Below are 16,027 nucleotides of genomic sequence, written 5' to 3'. Positions count from 1 at the left end.
CTTCTTGTCTGTCCTTTGCCGCGAGACTCGGAGCAGAGCACTGTTTTTATTCTCTGTCGTTGCTCTTGCACAGCTTCCACGAACACGATTCGTCCTGGCGACGGATCTTTTTGCTTTGGATCATAGATATAGGATACCTCTTATTTTCCTCTTCTTTCTTTCTTTCTACGTGGGGACACGCGGGGTCGTTGCTATAGATGGGAATCAGGCTTGTGAACTACTATGACCGTTGATTCGGCGTACTCATTCATAATATCTGAAAGCAATAGAAAAACATTCAGACGATGCATTTGGCATTGTATATTCATCTGCTAGAATAACCCGCCAAAGCAGAGTACCCATGGTTCTATACTTATGCCCGACGCTACGAACGAAGGAGCCACGAAACCCAGACAGCTATACAAACCAACCACTTAAAGCTTCGACTCCCCATTCTGCACCGCCTTCTTCGGCCTTCGCACCGGCGCAGGAACATTCTTCAACCACTCTGCATCAACAGTAACCTTCTCAATCTTCGACTTCCGACTCCAGACCGCGCGGAAACTTTCCTCCTCCGCACGCCAGCGACGGATCTCCGGCGCAAGCCAAGAAACCGCCGCATCAGCACACTCATTCACAGCCTCCTGGGCAAGGAGATGACCAAACTCCTCGAGGAAGACATCACGCACCCGGCCCGCAGCAACACCACCACTACCACCCAGACCGGTACCCGTGTTAGCGAGCTTATCGGCACGCATAGCGGGGAGACACATATCCGACTTGCCGGCGAAGATGTACAGCACGCTGGGGCGCAGGAATGGGAGCTGGGAGAAGATGCGGGCAGGCTCGGGCCGGTAGAAGGGGTAGCTGTCTTGATGGGTTGCGTCTAGGTCTGGGTGAGTGACGCGGTTGACGGGCTTGGTGCTGTTCGGGATGTTGGTGTAGTTTGGCCGCGAGAAGGTGAACACTTCTTGGTGCAGTGGGGTTCGGAGGGTGACTGGGGGCCCTGTTGTTTTGTCTATTTTCGTCTTGGGGTCTAGTGGGTGGATGGCTGTTGGGAGGTCGCGCAGACCGTATTCGACCCAGCGGGATAGCACTCGTGGGTCCCAGGCTTGGTAGAAGGGACTGCGACGGAAGCCTTCTGCGGCGGCTTGGCGCGAGGGCCAGATATCGCGCCGGTGGGTTGATAGTTGGGTTGTTTTGGCGATCTCGCGCTTGTTCTTTTGGAGGCTGAGACTGTCTAGTTGGGTTGTTTGACGCTGGATCACTGGGTCTAGGAGGATTAGTGTGTGGATGAGTCGGGGGTGCATTAGACACAGTTGTGTGCTAGGTCGTGTTAGCCAGCTGCTGCGTGGATGTTCTGGTTGTTGAATCTTACAGATGGGCGCCTCCCATGCTATGCCCGATGCCAACGATAGGCCGGGGCATCTCAGCCCGCTTGACATTGATTAGGTGGAGGAGATCTCGGGGGTGGTCGAACCAGCTGGCTGTAATTAAGTTAGCATCGTAGTTACTTATCATACACATCAATATCACATACGATCATTTCCTAGGGAATCTTCATTGATCACGCTGCTTTGGCCTTCTTGCGCCACGTCGGCCATCCAGATACTGCGAATACGCATCCCATTTTGCTTAGATCGAGCGTAGATTTCCTCCCAAAGTGGTTCATATAGTTCCTGCCGGGAATAATCAGTACATCGCTGATTGTATGTCTCGAAGGCCATATCGCAATGCGCGCGGCTCCGAAAGCGGCTCCGGCAGCTCTGGACCTCGGCACCTTGCATCTCATACCTTGGGGAAGCCATTCGCGTGGGCTCCAAGGATAGTAATATCGCCTGGTTGTGGATTGTGATTGTCCAGTGGAATATATTGTTTCACGGCCAGATGTAAGGGCTCTTCTTGGTCGTTGGCCGTGGCTCCAGGATACTCCCTAATGTGCTGCGTGGGCACGATATGCTCAACGATGCGGAAGGGGGACGACATGGTGTGCAATGTTGCCCCTTCTAGGGAGAAGAGATTATATTTATTCCAGTTCAGAATTATTATAAGATGTACTCCGTAAAAGAGAATGAGTTTAGTAAAAGTCCGAGAGACCGCGGTTTTGCGGGGGAGATGAGCCGAGGATCTTTTGGGGTTTTGAGGCATTCGCCTCTTGTTCAACTGCCGATGACTATCCTTTCCATAACAGCTCATAGGTGAATATAAATATTTTATTTCCCTATTAAATTGATATCTGGGTCTTACAGCTGCAATAATTGATAGTTCTGGTTGGTTTGGATGCGATGTAACGTAATTTAGCCGGCATAGATCGCATATCCAAAAGCTATAAGCTATACCCAGCCCTCTGCTAGACGGAGGCTACACACTATCTTTTCATAGGAGAATACACCCCTGGAGTTTATTTGATTACAAGTCAAAGACAAGAGAGACAGCATTGCCGCTAGGACTGTTCCTGACATGATATTCCCGAACAAGCAAAGATGCTACATTATTCTATATACTACTCTGCACTGAGAGCAAGACAAGCATCAACAGCTAGGCCAACCCTGCGAGGAACAGTTAATCAAAATCCAATATAACAATCAAATATCTGCAAGGATAGGAAGTACTCACCTCCCCTCTTTCATCTTAACGACGTCATCGATAAGATCCCGGTCTAGGTTGGGAAACATGTTCGAAAGCGTCTCGACGACATTATTATGTTCAGCACGTTGTATACGGCGCGCCTCCGCATCTTCAGCACTGGCCTGACGTGCGGCGGCGTCCTGGGCGTCCAGTACGCGGGTTAGATTCTTCTTCGCGGTTCCCCTACCGTGGGCGGAGCGGGCGCGCTCATCACCTGAGCGGCGGCTGTCCTCGCTGCTTGCACGAGGAGGCTGGTAGACGTTCGGGGTGAGGCGGGGTGGAGCAACAACGGGTTGGGGCGTCGGGACAGGCTGGGGGTGTTCTTGAGAAGTGACAGGACCTGAATCTGGCTCGTCCGAGAAGATGCGGCCGATGGTGGAGAGAGGTTTTTGGATCGTGCGTAGCAGTCCTGCGACTGGGGCGGAGGTGTCGTCGTCACTGGATTGGGTAGTTTCTTTGCGGCTTGGTCCGGCCTGGGGCTGAGATGAAGGGGGTTGGATGGAGGGCTTCTCTTCGAAGGTTTCGGATTCGCGGTTTTGTTCTGCAATAGCGGACACGGCAGCTTCGACATTGCGTTCAAAGTCCTCGTCGCTGACGGTTAGACTTGTGCGGTCCAGGGTCTCGATGAATTGGATCGCTCCAGACTAAAAGAGGTCAGCTTTTTGACATCTAGAACAGTATGGAAGTCAAACCTACCAACGACGAGATGTAATACCCTGCTTCACCGCCAAGTTTATCCTGGTTGCGGAATCGAAGGATGTATTGGATGTTAGAGACAAGATGGTCAGGGTTTGCATGCAAAACCACATAGATCAGGAGGGGGATAAAAGAATCGGCAGATGTGTCGGCCTTTTTGGAATTCTTTAATAGACCAAAGATGACTTTGCAGCAGTTCAAAATGCAAATGACCTTATCCCTGGGAGCACGGTAGCCATTGATTTTTGATAATTCTGTCAAGCAAAGTCAGAAGGTGAGAACCTTGGAAACTCCCCAAATAGTCCGTAGTACATACCTTGCTGTGCCAAATTCAAGAAACGGCGTCCACCGCCGCTCACAATCGGGATATCCAGATGCGTTTCGTTGACCCAGCTGTAAATGCGAATCTTCTGTGCCAGAATATCGTCTCGCTCAATGTCCTCCTGATGCTGGCCACGTCGCCACGGCCCATGGAGCCTTTCTAACTCCCTCCGCCGGCTCCGACTTGCACTTCTGGGTATTGTTGGCGGAGCTGGAATGGCTGGTGCAAAAGTCTGCGAATATAGACGATTCATAACAAGTTTCTCCATGCCTTCCTTGGCATTATCGAATTCACTATCCGATATGTCTCGCCAGATCTCACACATGGCCATCTTATTTGTGATAAACGTCAGGAAATCGCTAATGATCTTCACTTGCTCGTGGACCATCCATTGCTTCTTGCCAAACTCCATGAGGAACGACCGCAAAAACTTGGCGACGGGGTCGGCGGTGCGGTGACGCAGCTGTTCTAGGAAGCGGTGAAAATCAAATGGTTGCTCAGATTCTGGTTCCGGCATTGGTGGGACCGTTGAGGTGGACGCTCGCCGGTTTGATACCGGCGATTCGGGCTTGTGAGGACGTTGGGATACAGGCTGTTTCTCCGGTGATGTAGCGACCGGAGAATTCGCAGACTCGGTGGAGGGCGCATGGTCCAAACTGGATTTGCGTGGCGGGAAATAAGTTGGACCGCCTCTGAATTGCTCAGCAAGCTCGAGCCGGGGAGACATGATCACTTTTTGATCGGTGCTCCGCGCGGGGTCCTGGAATTGTCCCATAATACTTTGAATCTCCGGCTGGGAGGCATTATCATCCCTAGGGCCTTCGACCTGACCACCTTGTTTAGAGTCCGGGTCACTATCACTGGGCACATCTGGGAGCTCTTTCTCGGGGCTGGGGGTCCGGGTTGTATCGATGGGTGGCAGTGTTGGCGGAGTGGTCGTAGAGCTTGCATTCAGGTTGAGGTAGACATCGTCTTTCTGGGGCGGAGGGGGCGGAGGAGTGTTTGCGCTGGATGGCAGATTGGGTGTCGTATTTCCCGAGACCGATAGTCTTTCCATCTGCCCCGCAAGTTGTTGTTGCTCAGCCTGTGATGGTTGGGTAGCTGTCGGTGAGTCCTTCGTGGCGGGATCGGCGAGAGCAGCCACAGCCTGTGGCTCTGTTGTGTCTTGCGCACTCATTTGGACTGTTTGATTGCTGTCCGGTTTCGCAAGATCGTCCTGTGTTTGAGCTAGGAGATCGGTTGGAGCAGTCGGCGTTTCAGTGTCTTCATGGATATGGGAGACGTCTCTCGTCTCGGGGCCCGGAGAGGACGGGGATTCTGTGGCCGACATAAGCTATATTAATCATATGCGCCCGGAGTAAAAGGATAGATTCAGGGGGTCATCAAGGCTCCGAGTATGCTCATGCGGCTCTCTCATGTTGATGTGCGGATCATCATTGAACCGAGGTAGTCCGCTTCTGGATTCGGGCTATGTACGTCGATGCCTATGTACTCTGTAGGTGGTTTCTCTCTTTCGTTTGAGAAGACTGCACTTATGCACATGTGGATTAACAGAACAAAATATCAATGAATAAAACACTATGAATTTGTCAATCAACAATAGAGATCTATTTACTCCCAACGTGTAATTCTAACAAATGCTCAGCCTCTGTACAGTCATAGTTGCATGGTGCCCTTCTTCTTTCACTGATTCCAAAGTCAAACTCACTATATAGGAATAGTGGCTCCCTAACAAGAAGCTTTCTACTATTTCAACATCTTACAATCCGTTGTGAATGCATCTGCTGGTGATGGACTTTATGGATGCCCAGGTCACGGGTCCATGGGTGGATCTACAAACATGACTAATTATTTTGCCTCAGGCAAAAATTATATCAAAAAAGCTACCAAGCTAACCATCTCCGAATAAACAATACTCCCAACCTTCTCCGCCATGTGTGGGATTTTCTTTTCGCTGAGCTCATCAAAGCCCACAGAATCAACACAGGAGACCTGCTCTCTGCTTCAGAAGCGAGGACCAGACAGCTACAAAACGCATACGACGCAAAAAGATATCAACCCACAGGATGGAGTGTCTCCGTCCCTTTCCTATTATCTCACCTTCACATCCACAGTGCTTTCATTGAGGGGTGATCATGTGTACACACAGCCACTCGTAGACCCCACAACCCAGTCTGTGCTCTGCTGGAACGGAGAAGCCTGGAAGATTGCTGGGGAGCGTGTTCAAGGCAATGATACAGAACGTGTCTTCAACTTATTTTTACAGGCAGTGGATAGTGATCAGAAAGGTTCAGTTGGGAAAATAGCTGAAGCTATTGCAAGTCTCTCTGGACCATTTGCCTTTGTCTTCTATGATGCTGTCAACTCAAGGCTCTTCTACAGCAGAGATTGTCTTGGGAGGCGATCTCTCCTCGAAGGATTCGATGAAGATGGGAATTTGAAGATTTGCAGCATCTGCGACAGTGCGTCGGTGGATTGCTTCAAGGAAGTGAGCACCGAGGGTGTTTGTACGATTGACTTAGCTCGCTATCAAGATCCTTCTTTATCTTCCAGAGATCTGTGCCAAATCGAGACCTTGCCATGGAGCTCTGCTACTACAATGCCAGCTGATCACATTGTATGTCCCTCATGTCTTTCTTTCGGTGGCAGCAACTGACAAGGGACCCTAGAGGAAATCAATTCCACCCATGAACACATCACTACCAACAGAGCAGCCTCCTGCATTGACAACAGACTCAGCATTCGTCGAGCAGCTCGAGTCAAAGCTGCGTCAATCACTTGAATTGAGAATACAGAACATCCCCGAGCCTCCAGGCTATATCGCAGGCGAGACCGCCAAAACAGCCGTTCTCTTCTCCGGCGGTTTAGACTGCACACTTCTCGCCAGACTCTCCCACAACATTCTCCCCCTCGACGAACCAATCGACCTCCTCAATGTAGCATTCGAAAACCCCCGAGTGGCAGCAGCCGCAAAAGCCAACCAACCAAAGTCCCCCTCCTCACCACCCCTCTCCATATACGAAAACTGCCCAGACCGAATGACCGGGCGGGCCGCGCACATCGAACTCCAAGCAACCTGTCCAGGCCGAACATGGCGCTTCATCGCCATCGACATCCCCTACACAGAAACCCTCGCACACCGTGACCAAGTCAAGCGCCTAATGAGACCCCACAACACCGAAATGGACATGTCCATCGCATGCGCCTTGTACTTCGCATCCCGCGGCCAAGGCACAGCCCAAACAGACCCCTCAGCCCAACTCCCAACCCCAGACACGCCATCACCCACTTACACGACCACCTCGCGCGTCCTCCTCTCCGGACTGGGCGCCGACGAGCTCTTCGCCGGCTACGGCCGCCACAGCGTCGCCTTCAACCGTGGCGGATTCAAAGACCTGATCGCCGAGATCGACCTCGACGTCAGTCGGCTCGGCTCACGGAATCTCGGCCGCGACGACCGCGTCCTCTCGCACTGGGGCCGCGAGACGCGTTTCCCCTTCCTAGACGAGGACTTCGTGGCTTGGGTGCTGCGGGCTCCTGTGTGGGAGAAGTGCGGGTTCGGACTTCCGGAGATCGACGCTACGGCTGGTATTGATTGTGAGAAGCTGGCGCTGCGGCTTGTTGCTCTGCGGCTGGGGTTGGTGAGGGTTTCGCGTGAGAAGAAGAGGGCTATTCAGTTTGGCGCGAGGACGGCTAAGATGGAGACGGGGAGGTCGAGAGGTACGGATGCTTTGAGCTGACACAGACTAGACTTGTGGTTGATGGATTTCTGCTACATGGGTTTGAGTCTTTCGTGCTTTGCGCATGCGATGCGTATCCCCGTGCATCGTCCTACACATCCATCCATTTACTCTTTCTTTTTCTCGATTATAGATTCCTCTTTCTTTTCATTTTTTCTCCCTCTACTGTGACTTTCTCCCGCACCCCCAGCTATGATGACAGAACATGGAAACAGATACTTCCGAAACCTCCACCTCACCCGACAATCCTACCTTCATTTCAATACACACAACATCCACAAGCACACCTATCGACTCAAATCTCCGACGCCAGAATCCCAAACGCCCCATCTCTCCTAGTGTCTCCCACCCTCTTCCTTCATCCATAGAGCAACAGCAGTCCTCGGACGGCGCGTAGCTCATGCTGAAAGGAAGCGGGCGAGGTGCGTTCTAAGGGAGGAATAGAGTGCTGTTTGGCTTTCGGGACAGGGAGGGGATTTGGGAGGCGCGTTAGGTTGTGAGTGTGGATGGTATGAGATGAAGGATGGTTGGAGGGATCGGGGTGTGTTTATGAGGCGTTAAAAGGCAAGTCTGAGCTGGGTTAGATTATACATTTCCACTTTCACCATGAGGGACACGCGGATGGATACAGAGTAATCGGAAGGAGCTTCGTACTAGGGAGGACAATGGACTACACTTTCTCTTTACGAGGTAAGCTACTAGATCCCAGTTTACAAGTAGAATCAAGATAGAGAACATAATTGAATAAAAGCAAATTCCACATTAAGATAGCCACGAGTCAATCCCAAAAGGGAGACGATCAGAACCGGCCTAAAACATTCGAAAACCAATGAGCTTGAAGGCAGAGCAGGGAAACAAAAGTAAGAAACACAGATCGAAAGGAAAAAGAAACATTGACTGAGGAACATGTCTCAAAAACTTTTGGAGAATCAGACGAAACGAACCAAATCGCGATCTGATCTCGGTGAGACGTCAGGGCTAGGCTTTACCCATCACCCGCGCCTACCACAATACCCAGAGGGTCAAAGGGAAAACAAAAACATAAGACTGAATGTCCAATCGTTACAATCGTCAGAATCACCAATGGGCCATAAGCCAAAGACCAATGTCTCAAAATTAAGATGAAATGGCCAAGATGAGATGAAAGCTCCACCAGGTCAGCCAAAGACCAATGTCTCAAAGTTGAGATGAAAGGACCAAGTTGGGATGAAAGCCCCACCCACCATTACTGGTAGGTGTTTTGAATCTGGAGCTGAGCCTTGAGCTTGGCAATCTCCGCGTCGCGCTCAGCGATAATCTTCTGAAGATCCTCGATGCGACGCTCCGAAGTGGCCTGGCGTTCCATCTTCTTAGCACGCGACTTACGCGCCGCCTCGGTGTTACGAGCGCGTTTCGCAGCAATAGGATCTTTGGGATCGAATTCAATGGGCGACAGATTCTTGCGCGCTCGCGAATTGACACCTGATACGCTGGAGTGCTTGACTGCACCGGAGGCGGGAACAGGCGGCGATACCATCGATCGCTTTGCGCGAGGAGAGGCAGGAGACATGGGAATTGGCATAGCTGGGTTGGTCTTCTCTCCACTAGGGAAGGGAGCCGCCGCATTCAAAGTAGCGAGGTCGAAGGCGTTTAGTGCATCAGACGACTGATCAAAGAGGGAGGGCCAATCCTCGTGGCCGACAATATCCATGTCGGCAAACATGGGCGAGGTGTTCTGGCTGAAGTTGCCGGGCGACTCGAACGAGGGAGTGCTCAAGTCGGTAAAAGTGCCAGAGGGAGGAACAGACGCATCCATCATCAGATCCTTGGGCGAGATAGTGCCAGGAAGACCTTCAGAGAAGTCGTTGGCCAGCCCGATATCGTCGAACGAAAGAGATTCCATACCGGCAGAGAAGTCGGCGGAGGGGAGACCGAACAGATCAACCTCGTGAGCTGGCATGGCGTTAGCAACATAGTCGCTAGGAGATGGTGAAGTGTATGATAAATTACCTTCCATGAAGTTGGGAGTGGACATGACACGTCTGTACGTTTGCGTGTTGTTTTTGTGGTTTTGTTGACCGTTAAAAAGCGGGATGGGTGGGCGGTTGGTGTTTGGAGAATTGGAAGGCACAGAAGCCGTGTTGGAACGGTTGTGCGTAAACGTGGGGCGGGACCAATAAGAGGGGGACCGGGCAAGCTGGGTCACTCTGGGGTCTGGGACAGGTGAGCCAGAGTACTGCTGCTGGAGATGTCGTTGCAACTGCAGACTGAAGGAGTGTCGTCGAGGGTTATTCTGCGCCAGGAATGGCTGAAGTGCAGAAGGTCTATGGGTTGAATTCACGGGCACACGCGAGCGGGGCTGCGGGTGTGGTGTTGCTGATGGATAGAGCACAAAGTCCTCGAGTGCACTGTTGTTGTTCTTGCTGTTGTTGTTCTGATTGGAAGCCAAGGGCTGTGGAGGTTGGGGTGAGGGAAGCCATGGTTGCTGGTGGTAATCCGTGTTGAACGACTTTAAGTCGATCGGGGTAAAGTTGTTGGGAGAACTCGAGCTACGCGACGCGATGCTGAAGTTCAGAGGTCCAAAAGGAGGCTCTGAAGGGGGAAGAGAGGAGATAGGAGGGGTGGTTCTTGAAGAAATAATGTCTGTCTCAGTTGAGAAAGACTGGCTGTTCAAAGACGGGGAGCTTATTGGGCACCCATTTTGGCGATAGTGAAGTTGAGTATAGTTCTGGTCTAATAGCAATTTGGCGGTTTATGTATAAAATATAATGTATGTTGATGTGTGTGTGTGTGTGTGAAGAAGAACAGATTATAAGGAAGAAAAATCAGGCAGACGAGAATGGGGGGAACTCAGGCACTTCTTAAGGACTGTGTGCCCTGGCGGTGACCAATCGGGACTCCGGAGCCGCACGGGGCTTAGTCCTGAAAGTCACGGGGTGTGAGTCACAGTGTGATCCATGGTCCTGATTGGTTACATTTGACAGGCATCCATCGAGGCCGCAGTACATTGGATGGTACCCACATATTCGCCTGCATTTACCTACATAGTCCAAGTATCTTTCAAGTACCGGTCCCAACGATCCTCTCCGCTTTTTTTCAAATTGGCCAATAATTGATCAGATCTTATCCCTCCGGGAATATCCAGGCATCCTGCATTTTTTAATTTTTTTAATTTATTTTTAATATTTCCTTATATCTTTTTTTAAGTTCTTTTCTTCTTATTCCTAAAACCTCTTGAACCATATATACAGCGGTACCAAGTCTTCTCGAGGAAATTAATTCCATCCAGGAACCAAGACAATTCCAATCTGTCAGCTTCGGGGAGGTACAGTCTTTCTCCATGAGGATGAGGGAAAAGTGATCCACCGATCATTTCCCAATTGCGTCCCCGCGATGGGCTGAGTCCATGGCCAACATCCTATGAGAGCCTCGTATTTTCTTAGTCCTGCCGAAGGGCGTGAAATTGACTTTTTAACGTTTGTCCTTTTCTGGTCTTTCAGGTGAAGATATTTAACTGTGCAATGTTATTAAAGAGCCATAAATCCGTGGTAAGCCAGTGTTTCTCATCTATATTACTTGGTTTCAGAAAGGAAAAGAAAAGTCCCTCGGGATATTGCAATATCGTTTACGGATTACTATTCGTATTCAACCTTGGAAGTTCTTAGACTACGCGGAGTACGGACTACGGAACAGTCCGTCATCCAGACCCAATTAATTGATTTTTTTTTTTTTTTCCTTTTTTTTCCTTTGTGGGTTTTCATAATCCCGACGTATCTTCCAAGGGCCGAGGCTTCGCCGAAATAGATGCCCGCTATGAGGACACCTTGCAGACATGTGTGATGGACTAGAAATGTCATCATTGCCTAGCTAAAGAGTTAAACTTCACAATCAATATAGCATCATATCGCAAAACACTAAGGCAACATAGGTAACCGCGATATGAGCTCGCGTGAGAGGCCAGATATCACGGGCACCGTGTAGACCATACATCTCTGCCTAGTGGAATGGCGGTTTCCTAAAATGAGGCTATTTGGCATGGCAATCATTCAAGCAAAATGCACCCCAGACTGCCAACGCATCGCGATGGGTCGCTAGATCTTCAACTACAAGTATTGCTTGCATATACATATGCACACTAGTATATGGACCCCGATTTTCGCTGGGTGGGGCTTTCCTAGAATACGTATATTGTAGGAATAAACATGGCCTACTATGACTATGTATGTACGACTTGTATAGTGCGGACGAATGTGATGCTTTCACCTGGCGGTGTGGAAGGCAGTCTATCTGAGTGCTCCTTTCGTGCCGCCCATACTTCACGACTGCTTCTGCTCAACCGCCATTCGATCAGAAGATCGTGCAAGCCAACATGGCAAGAAGGCATCAAGTATGGGTCGAGCTCCGACCAATACTACCCAAGGCCCCATCCCAGCGTTGGATAAGGAGCCCATTCTTGATATCGCCAAGTGCGTACTGCTCGATAAACGTAGGTGTCAAGCCTGGTACAACTTCTGCCGAACTTGATAACAACTTGTCCGTCAATACAACCTGCCCAATAGCGATAAAAGCCGGCAAGCCCGTACGCTGCCCGGACAAGATGACCTCAATTGTAAGGTTGATATCTGCCGGACCCAACGTTGTCTGAACAGCCGCTTGGAAGTCGATGCCTCCACTAAAGCCCAGATATCCGGAATAGAGGATGATCTTGGTTATGCATGTGTGGAGATCATATATCGTCATCAAAGGTGTTCGTCATCGAGTCAGCCCACGCCGTGAAGATGAAGGACAGGAATATAGCAATGGTTATTAGGAAGATGGTCGTGATTGAGAAGAGCTTATACAACTACGCGAGCCCAAATTGGGACGTGGAGGAAACGGTTAGTAATGTTCGGTACGGTTGTAGCGACGGTGTTGGCGTCTAGGCGTCCGAGGATAGAACATCTCATAGCGCGATGATGATGAACCAAAAGGTGGTGGCCATTAGATAGTTGGGCTATCGCTCTGGGATATATTCGATATTGGGATGGTCAATGGTTCGTTCCGAGGCTCTGTAGGTTGTGGTTGATTTTGCTGTTGCTGTTGCTGCAGGTACGATGAACATTTCGTGCTCGGAGAAAGGACCTACGGCGTGGTTGTAGTCACCATCGTACGGGAATGTCGAGAATAGGCGTATGGGAAGAGACGAGTAGAAGAGGGAGCTCCCAATATCATACAAGACGCGAGGGGCCAACTCCGAGCATGTGCCCCACGGCCAACTGGTAGGGATTAGTGCCTTGAGCGCCTCGTGCAAGGATTCTCGCCTGCTCACCTTGACACCGTCCAAGCTATTCAATAGTTCGGGTTGAAGACTACTTATAATACACACAATAGGCACATATGTAAAGCAAAAACTGAGAGATTCTATTAAGTATTACCTATCGCAAGGTGTGCCACCTCCACTGGCGGAATATAAACCACCCGTTCGGGACAATAACGGTAGACAACATTAGAGGGTCAATTTGGGTTGCAGGAAGAAACAAGTCAAAGGACTATATCCAAAACTCATGCAACAAGCAAAATGAGCACCCATCCTCCCCACAGGGTATCAAACACAAAAGCAAGAAACAAAAAGAAGAAAAACGGCAGAGTGGTATCAATCTAGTCGGACGACACACCACGTAACACATAGTCGCGTCCCGAATAGAGTTACAGGCGCGGGACGCAGGTCGTAAAGGAATGGACCGCAGTCCAAACGGCTGCTGGCGTCGTTGGCGCCGATGGTATTATTTTAGAGAAATAGAGATCAAGGGAACAAAAAGCGACAGCGGGTATCTCATTGTCGCCATCTCAGGTCCAGACCCAAGAATAGGGGAGTCAGGTACTGAGAACAACGACAGTGGCGAGGGTAAAGCAAAACAATTAGAGCGAAGTGTGATCAAATTTTCACCTTCCGGACTCGATTAGACCGTCAGGGATATCGCGGGCGGGCGGTGGATAGGACAAGTCCCACCACCGCTCAAACTCCACGATAGGTCTCCCAGTCGCACTTCATGCGGCAGCCTGAACAGGGGTGGCGACGGCAACGTTGACGTTCTTGGACTCCTCAGTGGACTCGGCGGCCTTGGGAGCCTCCTCAACGACAGCTGGGGCCTCAGTGGCGGTCTCCTTGGCAGGGACGGCGGGAGCCTCCTCAGCGGCGTCAGCCTTGGCCTCGGTCTCAGCGGCAGCAACCTCCTCCTTGTCGAGCTTGACAGCCTTGCTGGGCTTGCGGAAAAGACCACCGAGCTTCTTGGCCTTGGTCTCCTTGGCCTCGCCATCGGTGACCTCGTTGTCAGAGTCAGCCTTCTTCTCCTTCTTCATGCCAAGGTTGCCGAAGAACGAGGTGCGGCGCTTCTCCTTGGGGGTGGAGACAGCCTCGGCAGCGGGAGTCTCAGCAGCAGGGGTCTCCACAGCGTCAGCGGGGGCAGTCACGGCCTCGGCCTCGATGGGCTTGACAGCGGCCTCCTCGACGGGGTTCTCGAGCTGAGGAGCGGTGCTGGCGACGGGAGTCTCCTCGGCAGCGGGGGCGGTAGCCTCCTTCTCGGACTTCTCCTGGGAGGGGCTGGCGACCTTCTGGAAGAAGTTGCCGAAGATAGAAGCACGCTTGGCCTTCTTCTCGGCCTTCTTCTCATCCTTAGCCTCCTCCTTGGCGGCTTCGGTAGTCTCAGCAGGGGTCTCAGCAGTGGGCTCGGCAGCCTTAGTGGGGGCAGCAGCGGTCTCAGTGGTCTCAGCCGCAACGGGGGCAGGAGCCTCAGCGGAGGACTCAGTGGTAGGCTCAGCGGCCTTGGTCTCCTCAGCAGCGGATGTCTCCTCCTTCTTGTCCTCCTTCTTCTCCTCGGGCTTCTTCTCCTCGGCGTCCTTCTTGCCTAGAAGGGTACCGAAGATGCTGGTACGCTTGCGGGACTGAGAACGGCTCTTGGCGGCGGCCTTCTCCTCCTTCTTCTCTTCCTTGGGCTCCTCCTCAGCGGCCTTGGTCTCCTCGGCAGCAGGGGTCTCCTCCTTCTTGTCCTCCTTCTTCTCCTCAGCCTTCTTTTCCTCGGGCTTCTTGGCGGCGGCAACGGCAACGGCAGGCTTGGTGAGCTTCTCGAGCTCAGCCTTGTAACCCTCGCTGGAGGTGATGGTCTCCTTCTCGGCCTTAGCTTCGGTGGCCTGAGCCTCGATGGCGACAACCCAGCTGTCACGCTCGGCAGCGCTGGAGGCTTGGAAGGTGTGCTTCTGGCCAGCAACCTTGAAGAGGAACTCGCTAGTACCCTCCTTGGTCACGTCAGAGACATCGGCCTATTGCACATGTTAGTGTTTGCTGCATCGCGATACAGTCGTCGAAGGACTTACGAGGTTGAAAATGCCAGCGGGGGTGGCCTTATCCTCAGCGCGCTTGGTGAAGAAGAGCAGACCCTTGCCGGTTTGGCTGGCCCAAGCCGCGGTGGGGTTGGCAACAGCGGCCTTCTCGTTCTGGTGGAAGACGGAGAGCTGCTTGCTCTCAACAGCCTCCTCGTTGAAGTAGAAGAAGCGCTTGGCAAAACGGAAGCCCCTGAAAAAAGCAAAGAATAACTGTTAGTCTCTTGTATCGCATTTGTGGTCACAGTCGCAGCTTACTTGACGAGACCAGGAGCCTTGTATCCCAGAACGCCCTCAGTAGCGGGCTTCACCTCTTCCTTGGCGGGCTCGGCAGCCTCGGTGGTCTCAACGGCGGGAGTGGCAGTGGGCTCGGTGGCCTCAGTGGTCTCCTTGGGAGCTTCAGCGGCAGCCTCGGTGGCAGCAGGAGTCTCGACAGGGGTCTCAGCAGCAGTCTCGGCAGGGACGACCGCGGGGGTCTCCTCAACAGTCTTCTGGACCTCAGACATGATTAAAATAATAAAGGTATTAAAGAAGCTAAGCTTCGTAGAATAAAAGGCGTGTTGGGGTATAGGGTATCTCAAAAGGAAAAGCAAAAGAAATTAGAGCACAATAGCTCGGGTATCACGATGGGTATTTTGCTTTGTGGGAGGAAGAAAGGAAGAGAGGAGAGGAAAAGGGAAGAAAAAAGAGTCAGAGGGTTGTTGATGGCGTCTGCCCAGAAAAGGAAAGGACCTGCAGGGAGCCCAGAGCTCAGTGGACCCGTGGACCCATAAGGAGATTAGGTAATGGCACTTCAGGGGTTAATTGTTTTTTTCCATTTTTCCAGTGTTTTTTTCAGTTCTATTTTTCTTTCCCCCTATTATTTCATATTATTTTCTATTATTATTACACCTGTTTCAACTATCCCTCCTGCTTTATTCAATATCTGAACATGTCAAATATTAATATGTAACCTGGAATATGGTTTGCAACTAACTTTGTAGTCCTGGTGGAACATAGGTCAATCTACTCCCGTCCTAAGGTCCACGGGATAACACGAACTTCTTTGTCTAGCATGGCGCTAGACATGACCTAACTGGATTTAGTTCCTAAACATCAGGAAATAGGAGAAAGAAAACTCTGCAAATCTTGGCTTTTAGCTGTATGAAACCATCACACCATGGCCACCCGAGCTGTGATCGGCCATGCAGCTTGAATTAACGGCCCCGTTGAGTCCCTAATTAATCCGTGCAGTTCGGATACTGTTACCGATTTGACAATATACGTCTTTTCAGCAATTCTTTTCGTTTCATGTACATTCTATTCTATATTGTATACCAAAAAAAGG

At 51.1% G+C, this 16,027-nt stretch overlaps 6 protein-coding genes across 6 annotated transcripts; 1 reads left to right on the top strand and 5 right to left on the bottom strand.

Moving 5' to 3' along the window:
* Positions 1-413: 413 nt before the first annotated feature.
* On the bottom strand, positions 414-1,965 carry N7489_011366 (putative toxin biosynthesis protein; the record flags this gene model as incomplete). The annotated part of the gene is made up of 4 exons (XM_056717115.1): positions 414-1,305; positions 1,358-1,466; positions 1,520-1,658; positions 1,774-1,965. 4 exons carry the CDS (start codon positions 1,963-1,965, stop codon positions 414-416), a joined length of 1,332 nt encoding a protein of 443 aa, XP_056564737.1.
* Positions 1,966-2,482: 517 nt separating this feature from the next.
* N7489_011365 (guanine nucleotide exchange factor VPS9) lies at positions 2,483-4,955 on the bottom strand (the record flags this gene model as incomplete). Its single annotated transcript, XM_056717114.1, has 4 exons — positions 2,483-2,528; positions 2,596-3,251; positions 3,304-3,557; positions 3,620-4,955. The coding sequence occupies 4 exons, from the start codon at positions 4,953-4,955 to the stop codon at positions 2,483-2,485; spliced, it is 2,292 nt and encodes a 763-aa protein (XP_056564736.1).
* Positions 4,956-5,558: 603 nt separating this feature from the next.
* On the top strand, positions 5,559-7,365 carry N7489_011364 (asparagine synthetase domain-containing protein; the record flags this gene model as incomplete). Its single annotated transcript, XM_056717113.1, has 2 exons — positions 5,559-6,242; positions 6,295-7,365. The coding sequence occupies 2 exons, from the start codon at positions 5,559-5,561 to the stop codon at positions 7,363-7,365; spliced, it is 1,755 nt and encodes a 584-aa protein (XP_056564735.1).
* Positions 7,366-8,590: 1,225 nt separating this feature from the next.
* Positions 8,591-10,044, bottom strand: cpcA (amino acid starvation-responsive transcription factor GCN4; the record flags this gene model as incomplete). The annotated part of the gene is made up of 3 exons (XM_056717112.1): positions 8,591-9,297; positions 9,355-9,987; positions 10,041-10,044. 3 exons carry the CDS (start codon positions 10,042-10,044, stop codon positions 8,591-8,593), a joined length of 1,344 nt encoding a protein of 447 aa, XP_056564734.1.
* A 1,683-nt stretch (positions 10,045-11,727) lies between these two features.
* N7489_011362 (Major facilitator superfamily domain general substrate transporter) lies at positions 11,728-12,084 on the bottom strand (the record flags this gene model as incomplete). Its single annotated transcript, XM_056717111.1, has 1 exon — positions 11,728-12,084. One exon carries the CDS (start codon positions 12,082-12,084, stop codon positions 11,728-11,730), a length of 357 nt encoding a protein of 118 aa, XP_056564733.1.
* Positions 12,085-13,371: 1,287 nt separating this feature from the next.
* N7489_011361 (uncharacterized protein) lies at positions 13,372-15,206 on the bottom strand (the record flags this gene model as incomplete). The annotated part of the gene is made up of 3 exons (XM_056717110.1): positions 13,372-14,640; positions 14,695-14,893; positions 14,959-15,206. 3 exons carry the CDS (start codon positions 15,204-15,206, stop codon positions 13,372-13,374), a joined length of 1,716 nt encoding a protein of 571 aa, XP_056564732.1.
* Positions 15,207-16,027: the final 821 nt, after the last annotated feature.

This window comes from Penicillium chrysogenum, assembly GCF_028827035.1.
Source record: "Penicillium chrysogenum strain IBT 35668 chromosome Unknown utg000005l_segment0_segment0, whole genome shotgun sequence".
Classification (NCBI taxonomy): domain Eukaryota; kingdom Fungi; phylum Ascomycota; class Eurotiomycetes; order Eurotiales; family Aspergillaceae; genus Penicillium; species Penicillium chrysogenum.
This window is presented reverse-complemented; position numbering and strand designations above follow the sequence as displayed.